This window comes from Herpailurus yagouaroundi, unplaced genomic scaffold (genome assembly GCF_014898765.1).
Source record: "Herpailurus yagouaroundi ecotype Mexico unplaced genomic scaffold, PumYag 139, whole genome shotgun sequence".
Classification (NCBI taxonomy): domain Eukaryota; kingdom Metazoa; phylum Chordata; class Mammalia; order Carnivora; family Felidae; genus Herpailurus; species Herpailurus yagouaroundi.
In genome coordinates, this window is record NW_024412394.1 from 55601336 (window position 1) to 55623472 (window position 22137).

The 22137-nt window shown below is 34.5% G+C and overlaps 1 protein-coding gene across 2 annotated transcripts in view; it reads left to right on the forward strand.

Annotated features, from left to right (window-relative positions):
• Positions 1 to 21401, forward strand: part of UFL1 (UFM1 specific ligase 1) — a 33478-nt gene extending 12077 nt beyond the window's left edge. For both annotated transcript variants that reach the window (XM_040474202.1, XM_040474203.1), the window contains exons 7-19: positions 1053 to 1111; positions 3162 to 3308; positions 4632 to 4807; positions 6005 to 6184; positions 8634 to 8754; positions 10975 to 11091; positions 14132 to 14249; positions 15640 to 15806; positions 15889 to 16019; positions 17599 to 17679; positions 17968 to 18053; positions 18579 to 18759; positions 19389 to 21401. In XM_040474202.1, the coding sequence (XP_040330136.1) occupies positions 1053 to 1111; positions 3162 to 3308; positions 4632 to 4807; positions 6005 to 6184; positions 8634 to 8754; positions 10975 to 11091; positions 14132 to 14249; positions 15640 to 15806; positions 15889 to 16019; positions 17599 to 17679; positions 17968 to 18053; positions 18579 to 18759; positions 19389 to 19607 (1783 nt within the window). In that variant the 3' untranslated portion in view covers positions 19608 to 21401. The remainder of the gene's footprint in view (positions 1 to 1052; positions 1112 to 3161; positions 3309 to 4631; positions 4808 to 6004; positions 6185 to 8633; positions 8755 to 10974; positions 11092 to 14131; positions 14250 to 15639; positions 15807 to 15888; positions 16020 to 17598; positions 17680 to 17967; positions 18054 to 18578; positions 18760 to 19388) is intronic.
• The last annotated feature ends 736 nt before the right edge of the window (positions 21402 to 22137 follow it).

Genomic DNA, 22137 nt, shown 5'->3' on the forward strand with positions numbered 1-22137 from the left:
TATTCATCATTAAAAAGGAATGAATACTGATTCATGCCCCATAATGTACAAACCTCAAAACCATGCTCAGTGAAAGAAAGACCACATATAGATTCCATCTATGTGAAATTTCTACAAAGGCAAATTTATAGAGGCCAAAAGCAGATCAGTTTCTCTAAGACTAGGGGTGAAAGCAGGAATTAACTACAGATATCTATAATGAAACTTTTTGGGTGATGGAAACATTTTAAGACTCGAGAACTATTAGTGATTGTTCCTCAACTTTATAAATTTATTAAAATGACTTAATTGTGTAAAATTGATGGGATTTATGATACGTAAATTATACCTCATTAAATGTTTTTTTTTCTTTAAAAAGACATATGTAGTCATTATAGAAAATAGTCATAAGCAAAAAGGAACATTTTAAGTGGATCCCTCCTAGTCATTCACCTAATCTAGGAGTATTTCATTACATACAAGATTTCATTTTTCTTCAAAAGCAGAATCTTGTAACATTCACTTGACTATTCCCAGGTGGGGAAAGAGCCTCCCAGAGAGAAAGAATAGAATGAAGAAAACAAAGTAAAGGCAGATTAAGTATCACTAAATCAGAGGTGGAAAGTTGGTAAGAAAGTAAATTGATCCTGAATTGTGGAGACAGATCAGTTCCCCCTGGAACTTCAGTAGTGTAATTCTGATTAAGGATGTAAAATGTGGTGTTATTTTTGTCTTTCACATTAATTGGTGTTTGGGGTGCCTGGGTGGCTCAGTTGGCTAAGCGTCTGACTTCAGCTTAGGCCATGATTTCATGGTTCATGAGTTCAAGTCCTGCGTCAGGCTCGGTGCTGACAGCTTGGAAACTGAAGCCTGCTTAGAATTCTGTGTCTCCCTCTCTCTCTGCCTCTCCCCTGCTCATCCTCTGTCTCTCTGTCTCAAAAATAAATAAACATTAAAAAAATTTATATTAATTGGTGTTATTCATAAACTCGTTATCCTAGTTATTTTTTTAATTCATAAATATGTGTAACTGTATAATGAGTAAGAAGTTCTTTTTCTTTCTTTTCGTAAAGGCCTACAGCAGTGAATTCTCTCATTTCAAAATACGGATTTCAAGAGCAGCTGCTTTACTGTGAGTTTACTTTAAATTATATGTCACTTAATTAGCTGCTTATTAGACTATTATTGTAAAACTTACTAATTTTTCATATTTTTACTTCCACTAATGTTAAAACTTACATAACTGAAATATTTCTAGTTGAAATATACCAATTTTCATGTACATATCTATCTGTTATATCCATCAAACATTTAGTGTTGGCTTACCTCCAGAGGAGTGAAATAAAAAAAAAAAGTGTGTGTGTGTGTGTAGAATACTGCTACACATATACATTCATAGAGATTTAAAATTGTAGGATTAAGAATAATTTTCACTTTGTTTCTTACAGATTTTTACTATATTTTCTAACATGAAAGTAAATAATATTTGTCTAAAAAGTTTTTATAGAGGTGCCAGGCTGCCTTAGTCATTAGAACATGTGACTCTTGATCTCATGGTCATGAGTTCAAGCCCCACATTGGGCATAGAACTTACCAAAAAATGAATGAATGAATGAATGAATGAATGATTTTTAAAATAAAAAGTAAAAAATTTTTACAAAGATAATAATACCAATAAAAATATATTTTTAGCATTCAGACAGCATTGTAGTATCTCCAAAATAGTCTTGGTTCATTACCTGTATTATGTGTGTGTTTGTGAAGCTCTTATCAGAAGGGGTGTTTTTAAAGCTTTGCTGGAATAATTTTTAAAAACAATGACATAATCTTTCAGCTCAGGTATCTGTGCAAATAGAAGAATTAAAATGAAGAATGGAAAAGAAATTCATGTATAAAACCAAAACATAATTTTCATTCACTATATTTTTTAGCATATGGAGTTAAATATTTTCAGAGAAATTTAAAATGTAACATATATTGGAATCTACTAATTGGAGATTGGTGGGGTTTCATTATCATGTATAGTTCTGCAAATAATAATTGATAACTTGCTGACTTTGGTCTTTAACACACATTTCTGTTGTATAGTCACAGAATTTAAAATTATGTGTGCAGTCTGTTGAAAAAATCTACTTTTCTAATGTACCCTAATTTACTCAGCATTGCAGTCCTGAAATTCATATGTAAACTAATTTTTATTTCTGGGAAAGGCTAATTTTCATAAACATTTCTTTGCCAGACATCTTTTGACTGTGCTTGCTGATTCACTTAGAAGTAACTCCTTATCTGCTTGTTTTTTTCAGGGGATTTTGGTATTTTAACAACATGTTTAGTTAAATATTCTCGTTTAAATAAAAAGCATCTGTTTTATGTTAATGGCAGTGCTATCCAGTTCTCAGACTGGCATCAGTCCTTTGATGATGATGATGATTGATGACAGTGGTGTTTGTGATGATACTTAGTTGACATTTACTGAGTAGTTATTACATGCCAGCTACTGTTCTAAACACTTAATTTGAATACAATAACTCCATGAGCCTGTTATTATATCCCTGTTTCATGGCTGAGAAAATTGAGGCATAACTAAATGACTTGCATGGTTTTTGTCAGTAAGTGACAGAGTTGAGGTTTAGACTTAGGGTGTTTAGATCCAGATTGATCCTCTTAACCATGGCATTATACTTCTACAGGTGTTGCTTCAATTTAAATAGTCGAAATGTAATAATTTATAAAAATTGTCATGACTTTATTTCACAGAGTTTATTCTAATGTGATCCATGTATCCTGAGTTTTCTAAATATGAGAAAATTAAACTTAGTAACACCAGTTTTGCATATTAATTATTCTCAAAGCATTTAGTCATCCACTCTCAAACATATCATAAGAAAAATAATAGCATGATTTTCCCCCAAAATTACTCTAACTAAAAAATTCAGCGTTAGTATTAACTAGTTCAAGTTCAGCACCTTTAGCTAGCTGCCAGAATGTCCTGAATTTATGACCTCAGTATATTCTTATAAATGACAGGAAAGTTTTGTTTAAAATATAATGTCTTCATTTATGCAATTTAAACTTTAAGTTGCTTTTTTTTAAGGTAAGAGTAACTAACTTGTGAAATAGTATTTTACTTTTTGACATTTATACCTGCTCTGATTTATTTCTATTTGTTTGGTTTTGTTAAGCTGTGCTTGAGGAACTTGTTAATAGTGGACGTTTACGAGGTACTGTGGTTGGTGGGAGACAGGATAAGGCGGTGTTTGTTCCTGACATTTACTCCAGAACACAGAGTACTTGGGTGGATTCCTTTTTCAGGCAGAATGGCTATCTAGGTAACTGTTTCTTTTTTCCTTTGAAACTAAAACTAATACTACACACATTCTTAGTATTGTATTAGTCCTGGGAGTACACACTTTACTGTTTCCAGCAAATTATAAAGTTTTTCTTTGAATATAAAAGTAGTCACACGCAGGTTTTTGTTGATTTTGGAATTGAGTTTAATTTCATAGTTATTGAACAGTTATAACATAGAAAGGCCAAAAGCTTGTATTGATTGCTCCCAATGTTCCAGTGATATAATACTGTTACACCTTCAAGTATATTTTATGAAGTTGCCCAGTTGTTTAATTACATAATCTTGGCTATCCCCTTGGCTTATTGGCTGTCAACTTTACAGTGTTCATTTTTATTAGACATCCACTCCTTCAGAAAACCTGAAATTATTCTTAATTCTGTTTCTAGGGTTCTGTCATTTGGGTAAAGTAGATTGAATTTAGTCATTAAAACAGTTAGCAAATATATATACACATACATATTACACACACTCATACACACACACACATACACAAATATGTAGCTCACTTATATATAGATAGATGTTGCTCAGTTAGTTTGATCATTTTCATAGTCCAACTCAAATCATGTAAGAGTTCAGTTCCTTTCTCAGTGATAAACCTATAAGACATTAATGTTCAAGCGATTTAAATGTATGCTAGAATACTAGGCTGCACTTATGTTTTCTTGGCTTTCTGTAATGTACTTTTGTTTCTTCAACTATGAACTTGGGTTAGAACTTCGTTATAATTAATTTACTGAAATATGATTATTTGGGGATAAAGAGAACAGTAGCTATCTCCAATAACTTTAATGGCTGTAAACTGAAGTTTTGTTTTTTTTTAACTTTTGTTTTATATGCTAAATCCCTTACTAGTTTAGAATAGAGAATTACTTTGTCCTAAATTGTCTGATTCCTTTAGTTACTATAATAAGCAAAATAAAATGCTTTTTTGTTTCTTAACTTAAATTATTACATTTCTCTTAAGCCCCATTTCTACTTTATTGCTCTGTAGTTCTCATGTTTCCTTTTGACCCCTCAGTTGGAGAGGGAGTGACATAGCTGGGATGGAGGAAGTATTTGAACGAATTTTTCTACAGATACGTTTAGTAATAAAAATTTGGGAAGGTAGCCTAACCAGGGAATAGGCTGTGGTACATTTCTATGCTTTATTCTTTAAAAAAAAGAAAAATAGAATATAGTGCATTCACAAAGAATAGGTGTTGGAAGAACTTAATTCGTTCTAAGATTTCTAAAAGGTGTGAATGACAGTTATATTCCAATGAATTCTTTTCTAATTCTATTTGTGATTTATATCTAGAATTTGATGCTTTGTCCAGACTTGGAATCCCAGATGCTGTGAGCTACATAAAGAAAAGATACAAGACTACACAACTCTTGTTTTTGAAAGCAGCTTGTGTTGGTCAAGGACTTGTAGATCAAGTGGAAGCATCAGTAGAGGAAGCCATCAGCTCTGGAACATGGGTTGATATTGCAGTACGTTTTATCATTTTCTTGTTAATTTTTCTTTAAACCAGGGACAACTGATATTCACTAGTATGTGGCCATTTTAAGTATTAGGATACATAAAAGTAGTCTTGGCTTTATAGCCAAATTCTAGCAATCATTGTTATAGCAAAAACTACCTCAATCTTGCTTAAAGACTTTATAGCTTTTGAGGTAGAATGACCTTCTATATATGGATAGACAACATCCAGAATTCCATAAATCTCAAAACAAACAAGCAAACAATATGACACTCATATCAGTCTTGCCATACAGAAATTGTTGAGATTTCTGACAGTCTTATCTAAGCATTTACAGCTTTACTGGCATCAGGCATTAATGTAGCATTTGTTGTATCCTTTATCCATTCATTAGCCTTTGCTCATGTATTAACATGAGCTGCTTTAGCCCTGATACTGTTTTACTTCAGTGTTTAGTATTGACCTGCCTTTATTATGCCGAAAAGATAAGAGTGGGTGAAGAGAAAGAAATAAGGCCAATCCATTATTTACTCGTCAGTGCCCAGATTCTCTTTATAAAGCAGAAAATTCCTTGTTTTGAATATACAAGTTTCCAAAGATTCCAGATATAAGTGTTTGTTTATTCATTCAAAAGATTTTAGTAAGTACTATATATGTACCAGAAACCATTTTACCTGCTGGGAATGTGGTGTCCAGAAAAGTTTCCTAGAGGGAGATAGTTAATGAAAATGATAATTTTAGACCATCAAAGAGCTAAGAAGAAACCTGTTTTGGAGGTAAAGGTTTCAGGACTTGATGGTGAATTGTTTGCAGGTTTATGAGAGGAACTGAGTGTGACATGAAAGTTTGGGGCCTGATCACCTGAGTGGAGAACAGTACCATTAATTGAGAGGGGGAGATGATGGAGAAAGGTGGATAGGAGCTGGGAGTCTAGGGGTGGCAGCTGCAATCAGTGTTGTTCTGGATATGTGAAATTTGAGATGCCTATTAGACCTATGAGCGGAGAGGTTAGGGAAGTTGTAGGACATAGACCTCCAGAGCTCAGAAGGATGATGAAAGCAGAAATATAATTTGGGAGGTTATCAGCATAGAGATGGTTCTGAAGGCCACTGGACTTGAAGTCACCTAGGGAGAGCATATATGTAACAAATGGTTTATATGTATGATATTATATTTATATTTGTTTTCATTCTTTTTCTTATTCTAGCCTCTGTTACCCAGTTCTTTATCAGTCGAAGATGCTGCAATGTTGCTTCAACAGGTGATGAGAGCATTCAGCAAGCAGGCTTCAGCTGTAGTCTTTAGCGACACTGTTGTAGTCAGTGAAAAATTCATAAATAACTGCACAGAACTGTTCAGTGAACTGATGCACCAAAAAGCTGAAAAGGTATGCCAGATTTCCTTTCCCCTGCTAATCTTAACGGTACTTTCACATTAGACTCATCTGACATCTTCTGAAAAATGGGGTAAGCAGTATATACCCAGGAATGAACACTGTTCATTTCCCTTTAATGTATTACTCCTTTTTATCTCTTCTCCTCGATTTGTTTTCCCCTTCTTCATTCCCATCAGGACATGTATGTTGGAACTTAGGGAGCTGATTTTATAAATTGAAATCATCTAAATCATACACTTCACAATTAAGTCACCTAAGGGTATTGATCCAACGTTAAAATCCACAAAAACGTTATCTGTGGATTAAATGCACAAGTATACAGTGTATCCATCAATCACTACACTATATATTTACTTAATCTAGCAGAGCCTTATTAATTTTACCTATTCAGGATGCACAAATGGGGTAACTTACTGAGGAAAGAAATTGTTGCTATCAAAATTGATTAGTTCTTCAGAGCAAGTGCTGTCAAGAAGCAGAGGTCCTGCCAGGTCTGCTTTAACGAATATTCAGGTCGTGTTTCTTTTTTTTTTTTTTTTTTTTTAATTTTTTTTTTTCAACGTTTATTTATTTTTGGGACAGAGACAGAGCATGAATGGGGGAGGGGCAGAGAGAGAGGGAGACACAGAATCGGAAACAGGCTCCAGGCTCCGAGCCATCAGCCCAGAGCCTGACGCGGGGCTCGAACTCACGGACCGCGAGATCGTGACCTGGCTGAAGCCGGACGCTTAACCGACTGTGCCACCCAGGCGCCCCTCAGGTCGTGTTTCTAGTTAGCAATACCATCAACTTATAAAGCCTGCTCACGGACAGGTAGAACAAGCCCATTTATCTTAGACTGTTAATAAATTCATGAGAGCTTATTAAATATATAAATAATCTGTATTCATCTGTATTCCTTTTAAGCTCTTTAATAGTTTTAATTTTTTTTAATGTTTATTTATTTTTGCGAGAGAGAGAGAGAGAGAGAGAATGAGTGGGAGAGGGCAGAGAGAGAGGGAGACACAGAATCCGAAGCAGGCTGCAGGCTCTGAGCTGTCAGCACAGAGCCCAACTTGGGGCTCGAACTCACAAACCGTGAGATCATAACCTGAGCCGAAGTCGGACGCTTAACCAACTGAGCCACCCAGGCACCCCAGTAGTTTTAAAAAAACGATAATTTTCTATGACTTGCCCACTAATAAAGCAGCATTGAAGAGTAAAAGTACATAGGATTGACAACAGTAAACCTGAATTCCAATCTCAACTTCTTTACTCTCTGTTTGACTTTGGACAAATAGACCTTCTGCTTCCATATCTTCAAAAAAAAGGATGATGGTGGTTCATTTCTTAAAGATAAATGTAAATAAAGGAGGGATGTATACAAAATTTCTGGTATATTAGCTACCAGTTGCTAGATGGCTACATTATTATTTATGATCTTTTATTAAAATAAAAACATGGTCATCAATTTTTCTTTCTTCCTGCTCCTCCCTCCAACTACAAAAATAACTTCAGGAAAAAAAGGTGATTCTGTTGTTTGAACTGTAACATCCTAAACATTTTTCTTCAGGAAACCAAAAGGGAAATACCATTTTTCACATGAAAATAAATGTACTTTTGTCGCTACAAATTTAGAGCCCTGTCCCATAATGAAAAACAGTTTCTGAACTTGGAAATAAATGGTTCATTATTCTGAACATATTTTTTAAAAAGCAGAGGTAAAGAATGAGTCCAGAGGAAAAAACAGTTTAAATGACTAAATGTGCAACTCATACATGGTCATTATGTTAGGGTTGGGAGTGTAGATTTTGTTAATCTTTGTAGTAAACTTAGGTATCCAAGTGGCATTGGAGTTGGGAGCCTCAAAAAAAAAAAGAGCAAGGGCCACCTATGAAGCATTGGTTAAAAAAATAAAAAAGCGGGGTGCCTGCGTAGCTCAGTCGATTGAGCGTCTGACTTCAGCTCAGGTCATGATCTCACAGTTTGTGGGTTTGAGCCCCGCATCAGGCTCTGTGCTGATAGCCTGGACTGCTTCGGATTCTGTGTCTCCTTCTCTCTCTGCCCCTCCCCCACTCATGCTTTGTCTCACTCTGTTTCTCAAAAATAAATAAATGTAAAAAAAATTTTTTTTAAATAAATAAAAATTAAAAAGCCAAATCGGCTGAACAAGCCAAATTGCATCTGATGTTATGAGATCAATTCTTCAGTGACCAGATAGGATTTCTCATTAGCTGATGACACATTCAAAGAGCCAGGAACTGCAAGGGAAGAGACTGATCTTTGGCAAGGAGGGACCACCTCAGAGTGTCAGCTGTTGGACAGAGCTCTATAGTTCTTAGCAATGAAATCAAACAAGAATAATCAGGATGAGTAATAATGATTGACTATATAAATAACTTTTATGTTTTTGGTAATACCATATATTTTTGCTTACCAAGAGAAGCATGTTTTATTTCAGGAAATGAAAAATAATCCTGTTCATTTAATCACTGAAGAAGATCTGAAACAAGTCTCCATTTTGGAAAGCATTAACACAAGTAAAAAGGATAAAAAAGATGAACGAAGGAGAAAAGCAACAGGTAATAAATTATTATTAATCAAGAAGATTCAAAGATGAGTTTTTTACAAGTTGCAGTGAACTCTGCATTTATTAGACCCTTTGAAAGCTCTTTTATTTGGTTGATTTACCTTTAACTGCTAATATTAACCAAATCTTTTGCTAATGAATTAAATTTTGATGATGAAAATGGAAATATTAGTGATTACTTACTCTTTCTTATTTTGTCAGAACTAAATGATTTTCATGACCTGGCCATCTTCCATTGTTCACTCCCTCACCCTTTATGTTCTACCCCGGTAGCCTTTTTTCTTGAATCTCAAAATTTGGCAAGTTTGTGGTTACCACTAGCTCTTCCTTCCACCTGAATGTTCTCTCCCTAATCAGGGAACTGATTTCTCATCATTCAGAACTCCACTTCAAATGTCAGTTCCTCAGAGAGGCCTCCCTAACCACCTGGAATAGTGGACATGGTCACTCTCCATCATATTATCTCCTGGGTTTTTTGCATCACTTTTATCACTGTAATGCGTTTTATTGTTTGGAAGCCTTGTCCATCTCATATATTGTTGTTTCCCTAGTCTTTAGAACACTTGTTGGTGTATTTTTGGTGCTCATAAAATATTGAATGAATAAATTTCCCAAGGAGATACTATCTATTTCTTTCATTTTTTTTAATTAAAAGCCAATGGAAATTATTCTAGGTGCACATGTATTTTCTATACTTTATATAGTAGAAATAATTTTACTAGCACTGTATCAAGGTTAATGAAATTAGATATTCAACATGTTTCATTAATAAATACCAACTATAATGAAGATGTGTTATAAAAACTTCAATTTTTATTTGTGAGAACTCACTTCTATTTCTTTGAGATTGTTTCTTTTCAAAAACCTTTTACTGCAAAATCTTTCAATTTGATACTTTGAAATTTCTCTGTATTCTTCTGGGGGAAATAGACAAGTAAATTACTCCCATAAATCATAGTAGTATCACAGCCATGCATATTTTATCACATTATTTGAAGATATACTTATAAATTTACCTTAATCAGTTAATTGCACTTATGTCAGAATAGCTAGTCTGTTTTATTTCCTTCTAAAAATTCAGAGTTATCTGATCTTCATCTCAGTGATAGTACTATCCTGTTGTAGTGGTTTAGGTATAGTGCATGGAACAATGTCAAATATATAAGTCTTCCCTAATAAGAAATTTATTACCAAATGTAAAAATTACATTCACCTTAGACTTGTGTTTCGAAAATTATATTTTTCTATCCCAAAAGCAAGGGAAAATAATAGAACTTACAATTAGAGGACTTGATGAAATTTAAAGGAATTGTACTTAGGATTTAGAAAAAGATCTGTAGTTTATATGTCATTTTACTTTATTGAAAAATGAATCTTTTATGAAGAAACATATTTTAAATATTTTTCAGTATTTCAATCCCATTATTAGAAAGTATTCTATTTTGTTGAATAAATACTTTAAACGTAAATATGTAATGGTAGAGAAATACCTAAGATTACTTTTATTTACAGTGTTTTGGTTTGTCTCATAATTTGTATTTTTTAGTCTTTATTTGGCCAATGGGTGATGGATAACTCTGTTTTTCCACTTACCCGATTTAATATTCATGGTCAAAATTTATCAAGCACCTGTTAATGTGTCAAGCATTGCTTTAACCCCAAGGATACAAACATTAGTGAGACATGCTTCCTATCTGAAGGAGTTCATTGTCTCGTTCAATGGTGGAAGACTCAGGATGTCTCCTATAAACATGAGTAATAATCTTTCAACCAAGAAGACAAAACCAAGGGTAATTAAATTTGTGAAATACTGTAATGGAGATATTAATGAGGCTGTGGTAACAGAAATGAACAAATGAGGGCACATTTCTTTTGGGGAAGGTAGAAGAAGAGGTAAAGGAATGGGTTTGGTCAAGAAAAAGCCAGACAAAGCTACAGAAAAAGATGTCTTTGGAGAAGGAAGGAGAGACTGTATTTAGAGCAGGTAGGCTCTCTGAATTGCTCAAGTTCAACGGATTTCGTACTTTATTAATTTTTTATTGACTGAATTACAAAACTTCCTAATAAAGAAACTCCAACCTTAAGTAGCACCTAAAAGTTAATTACTTGGCTTTTCTTGTTCTGCTGTAAAGTTAAATATGACAATGTAGTGTCATCATTCTAAAAATGGTAATTCAGTTAGGGAAGACTAATGAGTATCCTCTTCCACCAGAGGGCAGTGGAAGTGTGAGAGGAGGTGGTGGTGGCAATGCCAGAGAGTACAAAATTAAAAAAATCAAGAAGAAAGGAAGAAAAGAAGAGGATAGTGATGATGAGTCATCTCATACTGGTATGTAGCTTTATCACTCTTCCTTTGTGCATGATTTTAAACATTTTCTTACGATGCGTACTGTTACGTGTATACGCTTATACAAGAAGTCCTCGCTTTGCATAGTTTCTGTGGACACAGATTTCAGTTACACAGTTTAGTTGATATCACCAGCCCCCCAACAACATGGTTCATGTTTTTAGTTACCAGCGTGTATCAGCTGTGAGTAATCGCATAAAGTACAAATTTGCTGCTGGCTCCTCAGTCCACAGATGAGCACATAATAACCCAGGTACATCATGAGCTGTGATAGTCACATCACTGATTTCAGAGTTTGTCAGTGATGGATCCCTGTGCCTCTCTTCCTTACTTTATGCTCAGACAATACCCCACGTAGTTGTGTTGCTTCCTTGTCTCCCAGTGATGAATCCATACATTTTAAAAAATGGATAATCAAAAGGGAACCGGCCAACACAGACAAAAATGCAGCAAAGAAATAAAAAGTGATAACATTGGAAATAAAATATGAATCAGGAATAAATGGAGTTAGGGAAAAAGCTGACTGTGGGAACGTTGGTATTGCCCTGTTCAAGAACCAAGTATGCAGCCTGAGGAACTTGGTAGAAGCGCACTTAACTGACGTAAATGGGGAAAGTGATCATGACAAAAAGGATGAAAATGTTTTAGAGGGGGTGAGGTTGGCAGAATACCTCCAATAAAGGAATTCTCACGAGATGTTTCACAACATTGAAAGGGCAAAGGATAAAATGCCGTAAGCTGATCCGGAGTTAAAAAAGGAGTATGACAACTTGCCAAGCCACAGAAAAATGCTTGCTCTGGAATATAAGTCACAGGATGAGAAGAAGCAAGCACCATTGAGATTATTTTTGATAAGTTTTTTACAAAGAAATCAAACACTTTCATGCTCAGGGTTTCTAATGAGCTAAATTATAGTATGCTAAATTATTAGTTTTCTTTTTCATTTCCCTTTATATTCATAACCAGCAGAACTTCTAATGTTTTCACAAACATTTTTTAAAGGGTCACAGAACAATCAAATTTTCCCATTGTTTATTAAGAACACCTTGCACAGTTGCGGCTTGCATAGTCACTTTTATGGTTTCCCACTGCCATGAAAAACAAATTATAATATTTTACAAATATTTCCATATAGTAATATGTTTACTTAATGCAACTGTGATACCTCCCTCTTCCTTTTCCCCAGTAAACACAGAAAAAACATTGAAATGATAATAATCTGAAATTTTTATTTTACTTCTTCCACAGAGCTCATTTTGTATGGGCTAGAGCCAGGAGGCGTAGAAATCAGTTGACATGGGCTTCAGTTATTAGTGTGCCACTACTAGTGATAATGTATTTGCTTAAGATCTATCTTTAAAGTATTCTAAGATAGATAAAAATAGCTACTGTTCTCAGCATGCATAAAACAATATTAATTAAAACTGTCTTCATAGAGGAGCGCCTGGGTGGCTCGGTTGGTTAAGCATCCGACTTCAGCTCAGGTCATGATCTCATGGCTCGTGGGTTCAAGCCCCGCATCATGCTCTGTGCTCACAGCTCAGAGCCTGGAGCCTGCTTCAGATTCTGTCTCCGTCTCTCTCTCTGCCCTTGCCCAACTTGTGTTCATTTTCTCTCTCTCTCTCTCTCTCTCTCTCTCTCTCTCTCTAATATAAACATTTAAAAAACTTTTTAAAAAACCTATCTTCATAGAAACTAGTAGCCCTGTTCCTATTTTAAGTAGTATTAAGACTGACCTATGTGGGTTTTAATTTTTCATTAGTAAATGAATTTCTCTATTCCCCAGATGTACTAGGGGTGGGAGAGAAGAGATATTTAATAAAATATTTTTCTATTATCTGTAGCCTTAAGTAATTATTAAATGAGGCATGTGTTACTTCTTTTGTGCACAGGTTATAGAGAGGGGCTATAAAGGTAGCAAAACCATTCTACCTAAAAAAATATAATTTCAGTGCTTTTGAAAAAGGGTTGTGTTATAATCTCGCAATGGGGGATGGAATCAGGTTCTCAGCTAAAATACAGCATCAACTCTGTGAAAGATTACTATATGGAAATATAATGTAATAACTTATAACATGCATGCAGAAAGCAAACAAAGCAGAAACTATTTGATGTGGAAGATCAGGAATGGATAGCAAATCACAAAAAGAAAGAATAGTCTATCTCTTCTAATGGGTGTATCTGTTCTAAAGCTATAACGTTAGCTACTTAGATCTTGATGCATAGTGAAGATTGATTTTTGAGCTATTATTTATTTATTTTATTATTTTTTATTTTTATTTCTATGGTTTTACAATAACCAAATTTAGCTGGAAATAATCACTTTTATATTTTTACAATTAATAACGGAAATATTGTTAGCTTTCTTTTGTCTGCAACCTGTACTTCTTCAAGTCGGTGAGTAGGCATGCACAGTTAACAATTATTTCCATTACACTAGCTGCATACAAGCTTTCCTTGGTATGGAATTATTTTTGTAAGAAGAATAAATTATGAGTGTAAAATTACAAGGATTCTTTTCATCTGTGCCTTTCCCAAAGATAATTTTTAGCTTAATTCTACCAGAGTTGTAGCTCACATGATTATAAAGACTTTTCCTGAAGATCCTATGTAACTTACAAGGATGATTTGATTTTTAGTGCCTATTCATTTTTATAAAGACAAATTCTGCTCATTATATATTGTTCAACAGCGAAGTTATCTTTTCTTAAAAGATTTTTTTCCTTGATTTTCAACTATTTGTACCATCCAAGTTAGATTGGGGAGAAAACATCTTTATGATTTTCTGATTGATTCAAAACAGTCACAAAATGAAGTTAGGAAATTATTACTCAAAAGAGATGCCACTATCTCTTATTTTTAAAATTATTTTCATTGGTTATTGCTATTTGACGTTGGCAATATCAGAGTCTTTGTGGTATGAAGTGAATGAATTACCATCTTATTAAATATGTTGAACCTTATTTGCTTTTAGGTTGCTTTATGGTTTTGTTGTTTTTCACATTGCTCATTTCTACTATAGGAAAGAAGAAGCCAGAGATCACTTTTATGTTCCAGGATGAGATTGAAGATTTTTTAAGAAAACATGTACAAGATGCCCCTGAGGAGTTTATTTCTGAACTTGCCGAGTACTTAATAAAGTAAGTATAAAAACATATTTTTTTTCTGTTTTATGATAGAAATTCAGAGGTTTTAAATAAAATTTTTACCAACATCATAGAAAACATATACTCTAGGTCTTTTCTTTTCAAAGCTTAGAATTTAATCTAGCCACCAAATTGCAGATTTTGTTTGCCTGTAGAGGCTGTTCAATTCAACAAACATGTAAGTGCTCTGGGGAAGGCAATATAGGAAAGAAAAGGCGAGAGTGTGGAGGCATCCTCATTCACTGATGTTACAGTACTAGTTGGGAGAAAAACACCAACATAATAGCTGGCTGCTCTCTAACATAGCGTGAAAAGGAACATCTAAAAGAAAGAAAAGACCATTTTCTATCTGGACTAGACAGAGAGTAAACAGTGCACTTTTAAAAAAGGGGAGAAATAAAGTAACAAACTGTCTTCAAAGAGAATAAATTTAGACAGCACTAGCTTGTAATTGAGCCAAGCTAAATTTATTTTACGGAAGTGAAAAACATTGTGTATAACTTGACCATTACTAACTAACGTGATTTTCCCTCAAGGTAGTTCCAGTGTGTAAGCTATAAATGCAGTCCAGGAGCCCAGTGCATCTAACATTGAATTTAGAATATAGCTTTTGTAGTGAGATTTTTTCATTTCACTGAATGTTTTTGTACATGAATATATTAAATAATCATATTTTTCATATGTAAAAAGATGGAGTAGTTACTTCTAATCATTTGCCATTACTTTTTAAAAAATCTTTTCTGGGGGTGCCTGAGTGGCTCAGTCAGTTGAGCGTCCAACTCATGAACTCATGAGTTGAACTCGTGGTTCATGAGTTCAAGCTCCATGTCAGGCTCTGTGCTGACAGCTCAGAGCCTGGAACCTGCTTCAGATTCTGTGCCTTCCTCTCCTTCTCTCTGCCCCTCCCCTGCTCATATTCTGTGTCTCTCTCAAAAATAACCATTAAAAAAATTTTTTTATAAAAATAAAATAATCTATTCTGAGTTGTTGAGCATAAAGTTTTTAATGTGTTATCTTTTATAGTACTTTAGAAATTGAGAATTTATTATTCCCAAGGATGGGAAACAGATTTATAGTCTATTCTCCAAATTAACTTTTAAAAACTACTTTAATTTGAATTTGAATTGAAACTTCTGTTACTGCTATTCTTACTATCTTTAGTGCAATAATTTTGAGTACTGTAAGACTGAGAAAAGTAAATGCATTTAAGTGATAAGTCCTAGGCTTAGAGGACAAATTCTTGGGAACTAGTCTCCAAATTAATCTTGTTTGTTTAAAAAATATAGAGGTCTTCCCTTAAGGCCTATTTCCATAGAAGCAAAATTTCTTAGATGCATAAATCCAGTACTTTTTAATAAACTAAATATATTTATCTTGTGCACAGACCTCTTAATAAAACTTACCTTGAGGTGGTGCGTTCAGTGTTCATGTCTTCAACTTCTTCTGCCTCTGGAACTGGTCGAAAGCGCACTATCAAGGACTTGCAAGAAGAGGTTTCAAACCTGTATAATAACATTCGGCTTTTTGAAAAGGGGGTGAAGTTCTTCACAGGTATACTTGGTGCTGTTTTTTTTCATTGATTCTCATAATTGTTCTTGGACATTCATTTTAATAAAACACCTTTATTTTCCAGATGATACGCAAGCTACTCTTACAAAGCATTTGCTGAAGACAGTATGTACTGATATCACTAACCTCATTTTCAACTTCTTAGCTTCGGATTTAATGATGGCAGTAGACGATCCTGCAACCATCACAAATGAAGTATGATAGTGATTTGTTTGCCATCCTTGATGTGTTTAGTTTTGAAATAAAAGCATGCTTTATTTTCTCACACCAGGAATAGTCTAAAGGAGAGTAAAATACAAGAAAGGGTTTTTAGGGAAAACATCCATCAGATTTTTAGTTCAAATTGGTAATATAACCGGTCTTTTGAAAGTAATGTTGGTTAATTACTTTAGAATCAACACTTTTATTTTTTCCTAATTATTATGGTGTCACATCCCTTTCTCCTGCTGAGTTGCAAATCCCTTAACAGTGCTATGGCCTGATTGCATACTCTGCAGTCATTTTCACTTACTGGCACCATCTCTGTTCAATATTTAAATAAATTGTAATTTATTTGTTAAAATTCTAATCTCAAACTAAATTCAAAGTTAATTTCTTCCCTTCTTGAAATGTAAGGTAGGGCAGTGGCTCCTAGTTGCCTAGAGAAGGAAGTGTGATCTGTCCCTAACTCTCCTCCTCTACTTCTTCTCTGTCCTTCTTCTCTGATCCACTTAATGTTTGAGATTTAGAAAAAATGAAAGAGGCAAAAAGTGCCTCATAAGAATGACTGCATATCACTGATTATGACCTAGGTCCAATGCTGTGGTCTCTCGTGATGTGGCCATTGCCACATAGATGGCATAGGTTGTTTGGGGGATGTTTTTTAGCATGTGACTCCCTCTCATGGCAAGGACCACCCCCTAAACTTCCAAACAGGTTATTTCTGTCTATCCCAGCAAAGTACTGTCCCCCTTCCTCCTTTAGCTTGACAGTGAATCTCCAGATGCTTGGGCAGTTCATGTATCCTGCCTCTGTGCCAACTTCTGCTGTGAGAAATACATGGGGTCCTGTCCTGTGCCCTTTGGGGGCTACGGAAGGATTTAGTGTGCCATGTGACGGGGAGTCAGTAGGTTGCCCTAGTCTTCCAAGACTCACTGTAACTTTCGGGGCCTACTGGCCAAGCCATTCCAGTAGGCCTCCACCAGAAATTTCATACTAGGTAGGGCCATCAGATGGGTCAAGAATGCCACCAAATTTCTTGAGACACATCTGTGTGGACGGGGTGCTGAAAAGACCACACACCAGATAGCATAACAACTGTCCATCCATAGAGCAAGTTCTCTAGTTTATAGGCATTCTTAAACTTTATTCAAGAGTGAGACCCCCTTCACTTGGCATTAGGAAGAACATTCTTCCCACCCCAATGAAAAAGAGAGGGAGTAGCCCCTTGCCCCAAATTCTCTTTTACCCACAGGTAAATGGTTCTCTCTCCCTCCTCCCTCCGCCCACCCCCTGCCACTCCCCTGCCCCATCTTCCTCTTGCATTGCTGGGCCAGAAGGGAGGAACAGAGCTATATCTAGCTTCATTGGCTGACTGGTTGTTAGCTAGCTTTCAGATATTAGAATGCTTTTGGCATGTTTTTATCCCTACTTTGAGAGCTAAAACTCAAAAACAAAGATAAATTCTATTCAGTATTCTATTATAGCAACAAATATACTTTATTTTGTTTTGTTTGATCTTATACCCATCACATGTTAAAGTCACCATCCCAAAAGAATTTTTTTCCCCTTATAGGTAAGAAAAAAAATTTTAAGTAAATTATCAGAAGAAACCAAAGTAGCTCTCACAAAACTACATAGCTCTCTGAATGAAAAGGTAAGCAAAGTTGGATTCTCTTTAGATAATGGGGCTAGAATTTATGACCTTTGAGTACATTTTTATAAGAATAATTGTAAACTAAACCTCTTTGGGAGGTGAAGGGGGAGAACAGGCTGGGGACATTTTATCCTCTTTAGTCCTAAATCACAATGTCAAGTTTAATAACAAAATGACCTTTTTAAAAATTGTATTTAGGGTGTAATATTATAGAACAGTATTAAATGACTGTATTTCTTTAGGAAACCTGTTACTAAAAATAAATTATGGCATTGAATACCTTTTCAGAGCATAGAAGACTTTCTTTCTTGTCTGGATTCTGCAGCAGAGGCTTGTGATATTATGGTGAAAAGGGGAGACAAAAAAAGGGAAAGGTAACAACATTCAATTAATCTACATTATTAACAGATTCTTAGATGTGTGATATTTCATGTCTGAAGTTGGTGACTATGTGGATCTTGCACAGAGAACTCTTGTATCCAAATGGCTGCATACCTTTAAGTGTATTCAATACATAGGTCTCCCTCTCTGACCCATTTTGATAGGGTAGCAAGGTTCCCTCATCCCCTAGTAGATCAAGCCTGGGAACTTTATGTTGGCTATAGAAAGCTTATGTGCATTAGTGCACTTCTGTCTGATTCCCAACAACTTAAAATAAAAAGTATACCTTGAGTATCCCTGCTATCTAGTTTTCTGTATCATTCTCTAGCATATTAGTTTATCCATACCATTTAGGGTCAAGTGTGTCTATATTTCCTATTTAAAATATCGCTTAAGATGTTTATGGAGCTAGATAACTAAACTGGAGAAGCTAAAAATGAATACAGAAGGGAAGAAGTGAAATTGGTGAGAGCTGGTGAAAATATGATAATGTGTTTTGTGATTTTATTTTTGTTTAGGCAGATATTGTTCCAGCATCGACAAGCACTGGCTGAACAGCTAAAAGTCACAGAAGACCCTGCTCTTATTCTGCACCTCACATCAGTCCTTCTGTTTCAGTTCTCAACCCACAGCATGCTCCATGCACCTGGAAGATGTGTCCCACAGATCATCGCCTTTCTCAGTAGTAAAATTCCAGAGGTATCATCTTGTCAGTGTACTCGAAACTTTTAAAGCTTTTAGATTCTGAAGATTTTGAATGGATAGGTTTGAATAATCATAAACAGTAAGACACAAAACATGTTAATATGATTTCCCGTTCAAGAATGTGAACAGTGATAGAAGATTGATTTTAAAAAGTCAGCATAGCTCAAGAATCTTTTGGGATCCTACAGGATCTATAATAAAAAAAAATATTCTGAATTTGGAAATTTAAGCTTTCAAAAAAGATGTAATAATGTCCAGTCTTCCAATTCAGCTTATGTAAATTTAACCTGTTGTTCAAGGACCAGTTCAAAAAGTCTTACCCTGCACAGATTCTTCTGAGAAACTTCTCAGCTAAAAGTAATTGGGCTTCTTTGAACTTCCATGTAACTTTGACTAAATGTCTGGTGATAGAACCTAGCCAAGTTGGTTTACATTAAAATGATCTGTATTCATGTTTTATTGCCCCTAACCTGTCAACTTGCCAGCAAGGACCTTGCTTGATTCAGTTTTCTACTTAAGATCATTATACTGATTTATAAAGATGGGCGTTGGTTGAACAAATCATGCTTGTTCCACAGAAAATTAATGTTTGTTAACTTTTCTTCTCCTTTCTCTTTTCACAGGATCAGCATACTCTTTTGGTAAAGTATCAAGGTTTAGTTGTAAAGCATTTAGTTAGTCAAAATAAGAAGACTGGCCAGGGAGATGATCCTTTGAGTGATGAATTAGACAAAGAACAAGAAGATATCACCAATACTACTCGTAAAGAGCTTCAAGAACTTTCATCATCCATTAAAGACCTTGTTCTCAAATCCAGGAAGTCATCTATGACAGAAGAGTAATGATCTTAATTTACTTTTATCATATAGTATACATTTTTCCCAAAGTTTAATATGGTGAGTGGTTACCACAAAGTGTTCATTTCACAGTCCTCAGTTCCTCCCAGTAATGCCCCCATGCATACACCCACACACACGCAATTCAGTCTAAACAATAGTGTTGTATTCAATGTAAACCTTATAAAAATGTGAATTTTTATAAATTGGGTTCAACCATGGAAGATTTCTTTTTCACAATATAATTCTAAAAATTAACCATTTCAGTTTTATTTTCAGATGCTAAATGAAGAATAAATTTTGATATCTTTCATCTCTAGAAAAGGACTCATTCGTTGTGTTGTTAGATTTCAAGTGACATTATTACATATATACCCATATTAGGTGGAAACTTAAAATGTGGCCATGTGTTTTTTAAAAAGGAAAAAAAAAACCCTTTGGTGTCAACAATAAAAATTGTGTATTTTAAAATTAATAGACAATGCTTCAAACCTAAAATACAGAAATTTGCAGAAGAACTTTTTATTACTAAGCCCCTGCTTTTATTTCTGGCAGATAGAGGGCCTCCCATTGCCCCCACAGGAGCGAACTTTTATGTGGTTGACAGTTTCAGGGATGCCTTTACAGCTGCAGAAAAACACCAGAGGGGCCCATTTATTGCTATGGTCTATCCTATTCTAAAACAAGACGCTAACAAGAGTGAGAGAAAAAATAAAAATTACTTCTTAATAGATATAAATCACATTAGAAGAACTAAAAATGTAATACAAGTATTTTTTCTTTAACCCAATTTGCATTTCTAAATGTTATTTTTCATATCAGTAGTCACTCTGACTCCTAATGCTTTGTTGTAGGAGGATCTATAAGTGCATTGAAATCATTGAAACTTTTTTTTTTTCCAAAAATGGAAATCCATGTAAGAAAATAGGTATTCTTGTTTTCTAAAGACTAGTAGTAGTTAAAAGTAACTGAAATAGTTCCTTGGTGTAATAATTTCAAGCAAATGAGTCTTAAGCAACAATTTATTATTATCAAAAAGAAACTTATTTTGAATATAATAGTAAGTTAAATTTCAAATATTAAAAAAGTACTATTTTATATAATTCCTCATATGGCATTTAAAACTTCCTGTTTCAAAATGTTTGAATACAAATATCAGTCTACCTCTCCTCTAATTCAGACAAAGTGTTAATATTGAGTGAAAGAAATTGATACAATTGCTAACTAAACATTATTATTAAAGTTGATAGGAATGTAACCTAAATTTAAAAATGTTTTTCTACTGGTAATTTTCTATTAATGTATTTTCATATGGGCAAAGGAAGAAAATGACAAATCCTCTGTGACCACAAACTCCAGGAATTTTTTTTTTATTCAGCTTTCAAAATATTAAAAATCAAACTTAAGGTTTTATCCAGTCTTTAAGAACTTATCATTTATGTTTCAGCAGATACCAGAGTAATCCACATTTGATTCAAACTAGGTCATAAACAATGAAGCAAATAAAATCATTCTGGCCTTCCTAATTTGTAGGAATAAAAATAGGAGAGACGACCAAGCAAATAAAAAGAAAACGATTGTCTTGATCACATTAATTTTTTTCATTTATCAAAATGGTTCATATTTTTCACAGTAAATAAGAACAATTTTTATTGTTTTTGAAAACAAAGTGGTATAGCCGATTTTGTATGTAAAAATCTAATCTCACTATAAATAAAAATTCTTAAATGGTTATCTACTATATCTTGATGGGAAGATTTAAGAGTGTTATTAAAAATAAAGTTGCCTATTTCTGTTAAATTTTGTGGTACTTTGGAGCTTCCATTATTTTAATTACTATAGGATTGATGTATATGTTACCTGTAACGTATTCACATTTTAAAATTCTTTTCCTGAATATATTTAAAGATTTTATTATATTTTCTTGCACAAAAATAGTTCGATAGTCCTCAGTGTCTCATTCCATGAAAGTTTGCCAGTCATGAACCATTTTACCTGAGTAAATCATCTTCGGTTAGCTACATGTCAGCAAATGTACAGCTATACTCTTATCTGCCACTTCCTACTATTGCAGATACAATAGAGCTTTCTGAATAATGTGTTCGTGTGCCCCATTCTCCAGACCACATGTTTCTGAAGAGTCAAGGGAAACCCACTTCTAGCCATCAGAATGATTCAGTGAACCATGGCCTATCTTATCAAAATCAGTGACTTTTCAGAAAAGATACTGATATGAAATCAGAATAATAAATGTATAAGTTGCTTAATTTGAATATAGAACCATCTTGAACTTTTTAGGGAGTGTGTTTTAGTCAGACCATAAAGCACCAAAGATGAGGTCAGAGTGCAACAGTGTTCGTGAAAAGGGAGCATGGGGCAAGCAGAGGGCAAAATGCACGCTGGCCCCGGCCCCGCCCCCCCCCCCCGGTTGAATAGGAGTGATATTCCTTGGACACTTCTGGCTACCCAGGAACAAAGGAAAAGAGTTTAAGTGCTTGCCGTGGTAATGTGGGAATCTAAGGCAAATGAAAAATTA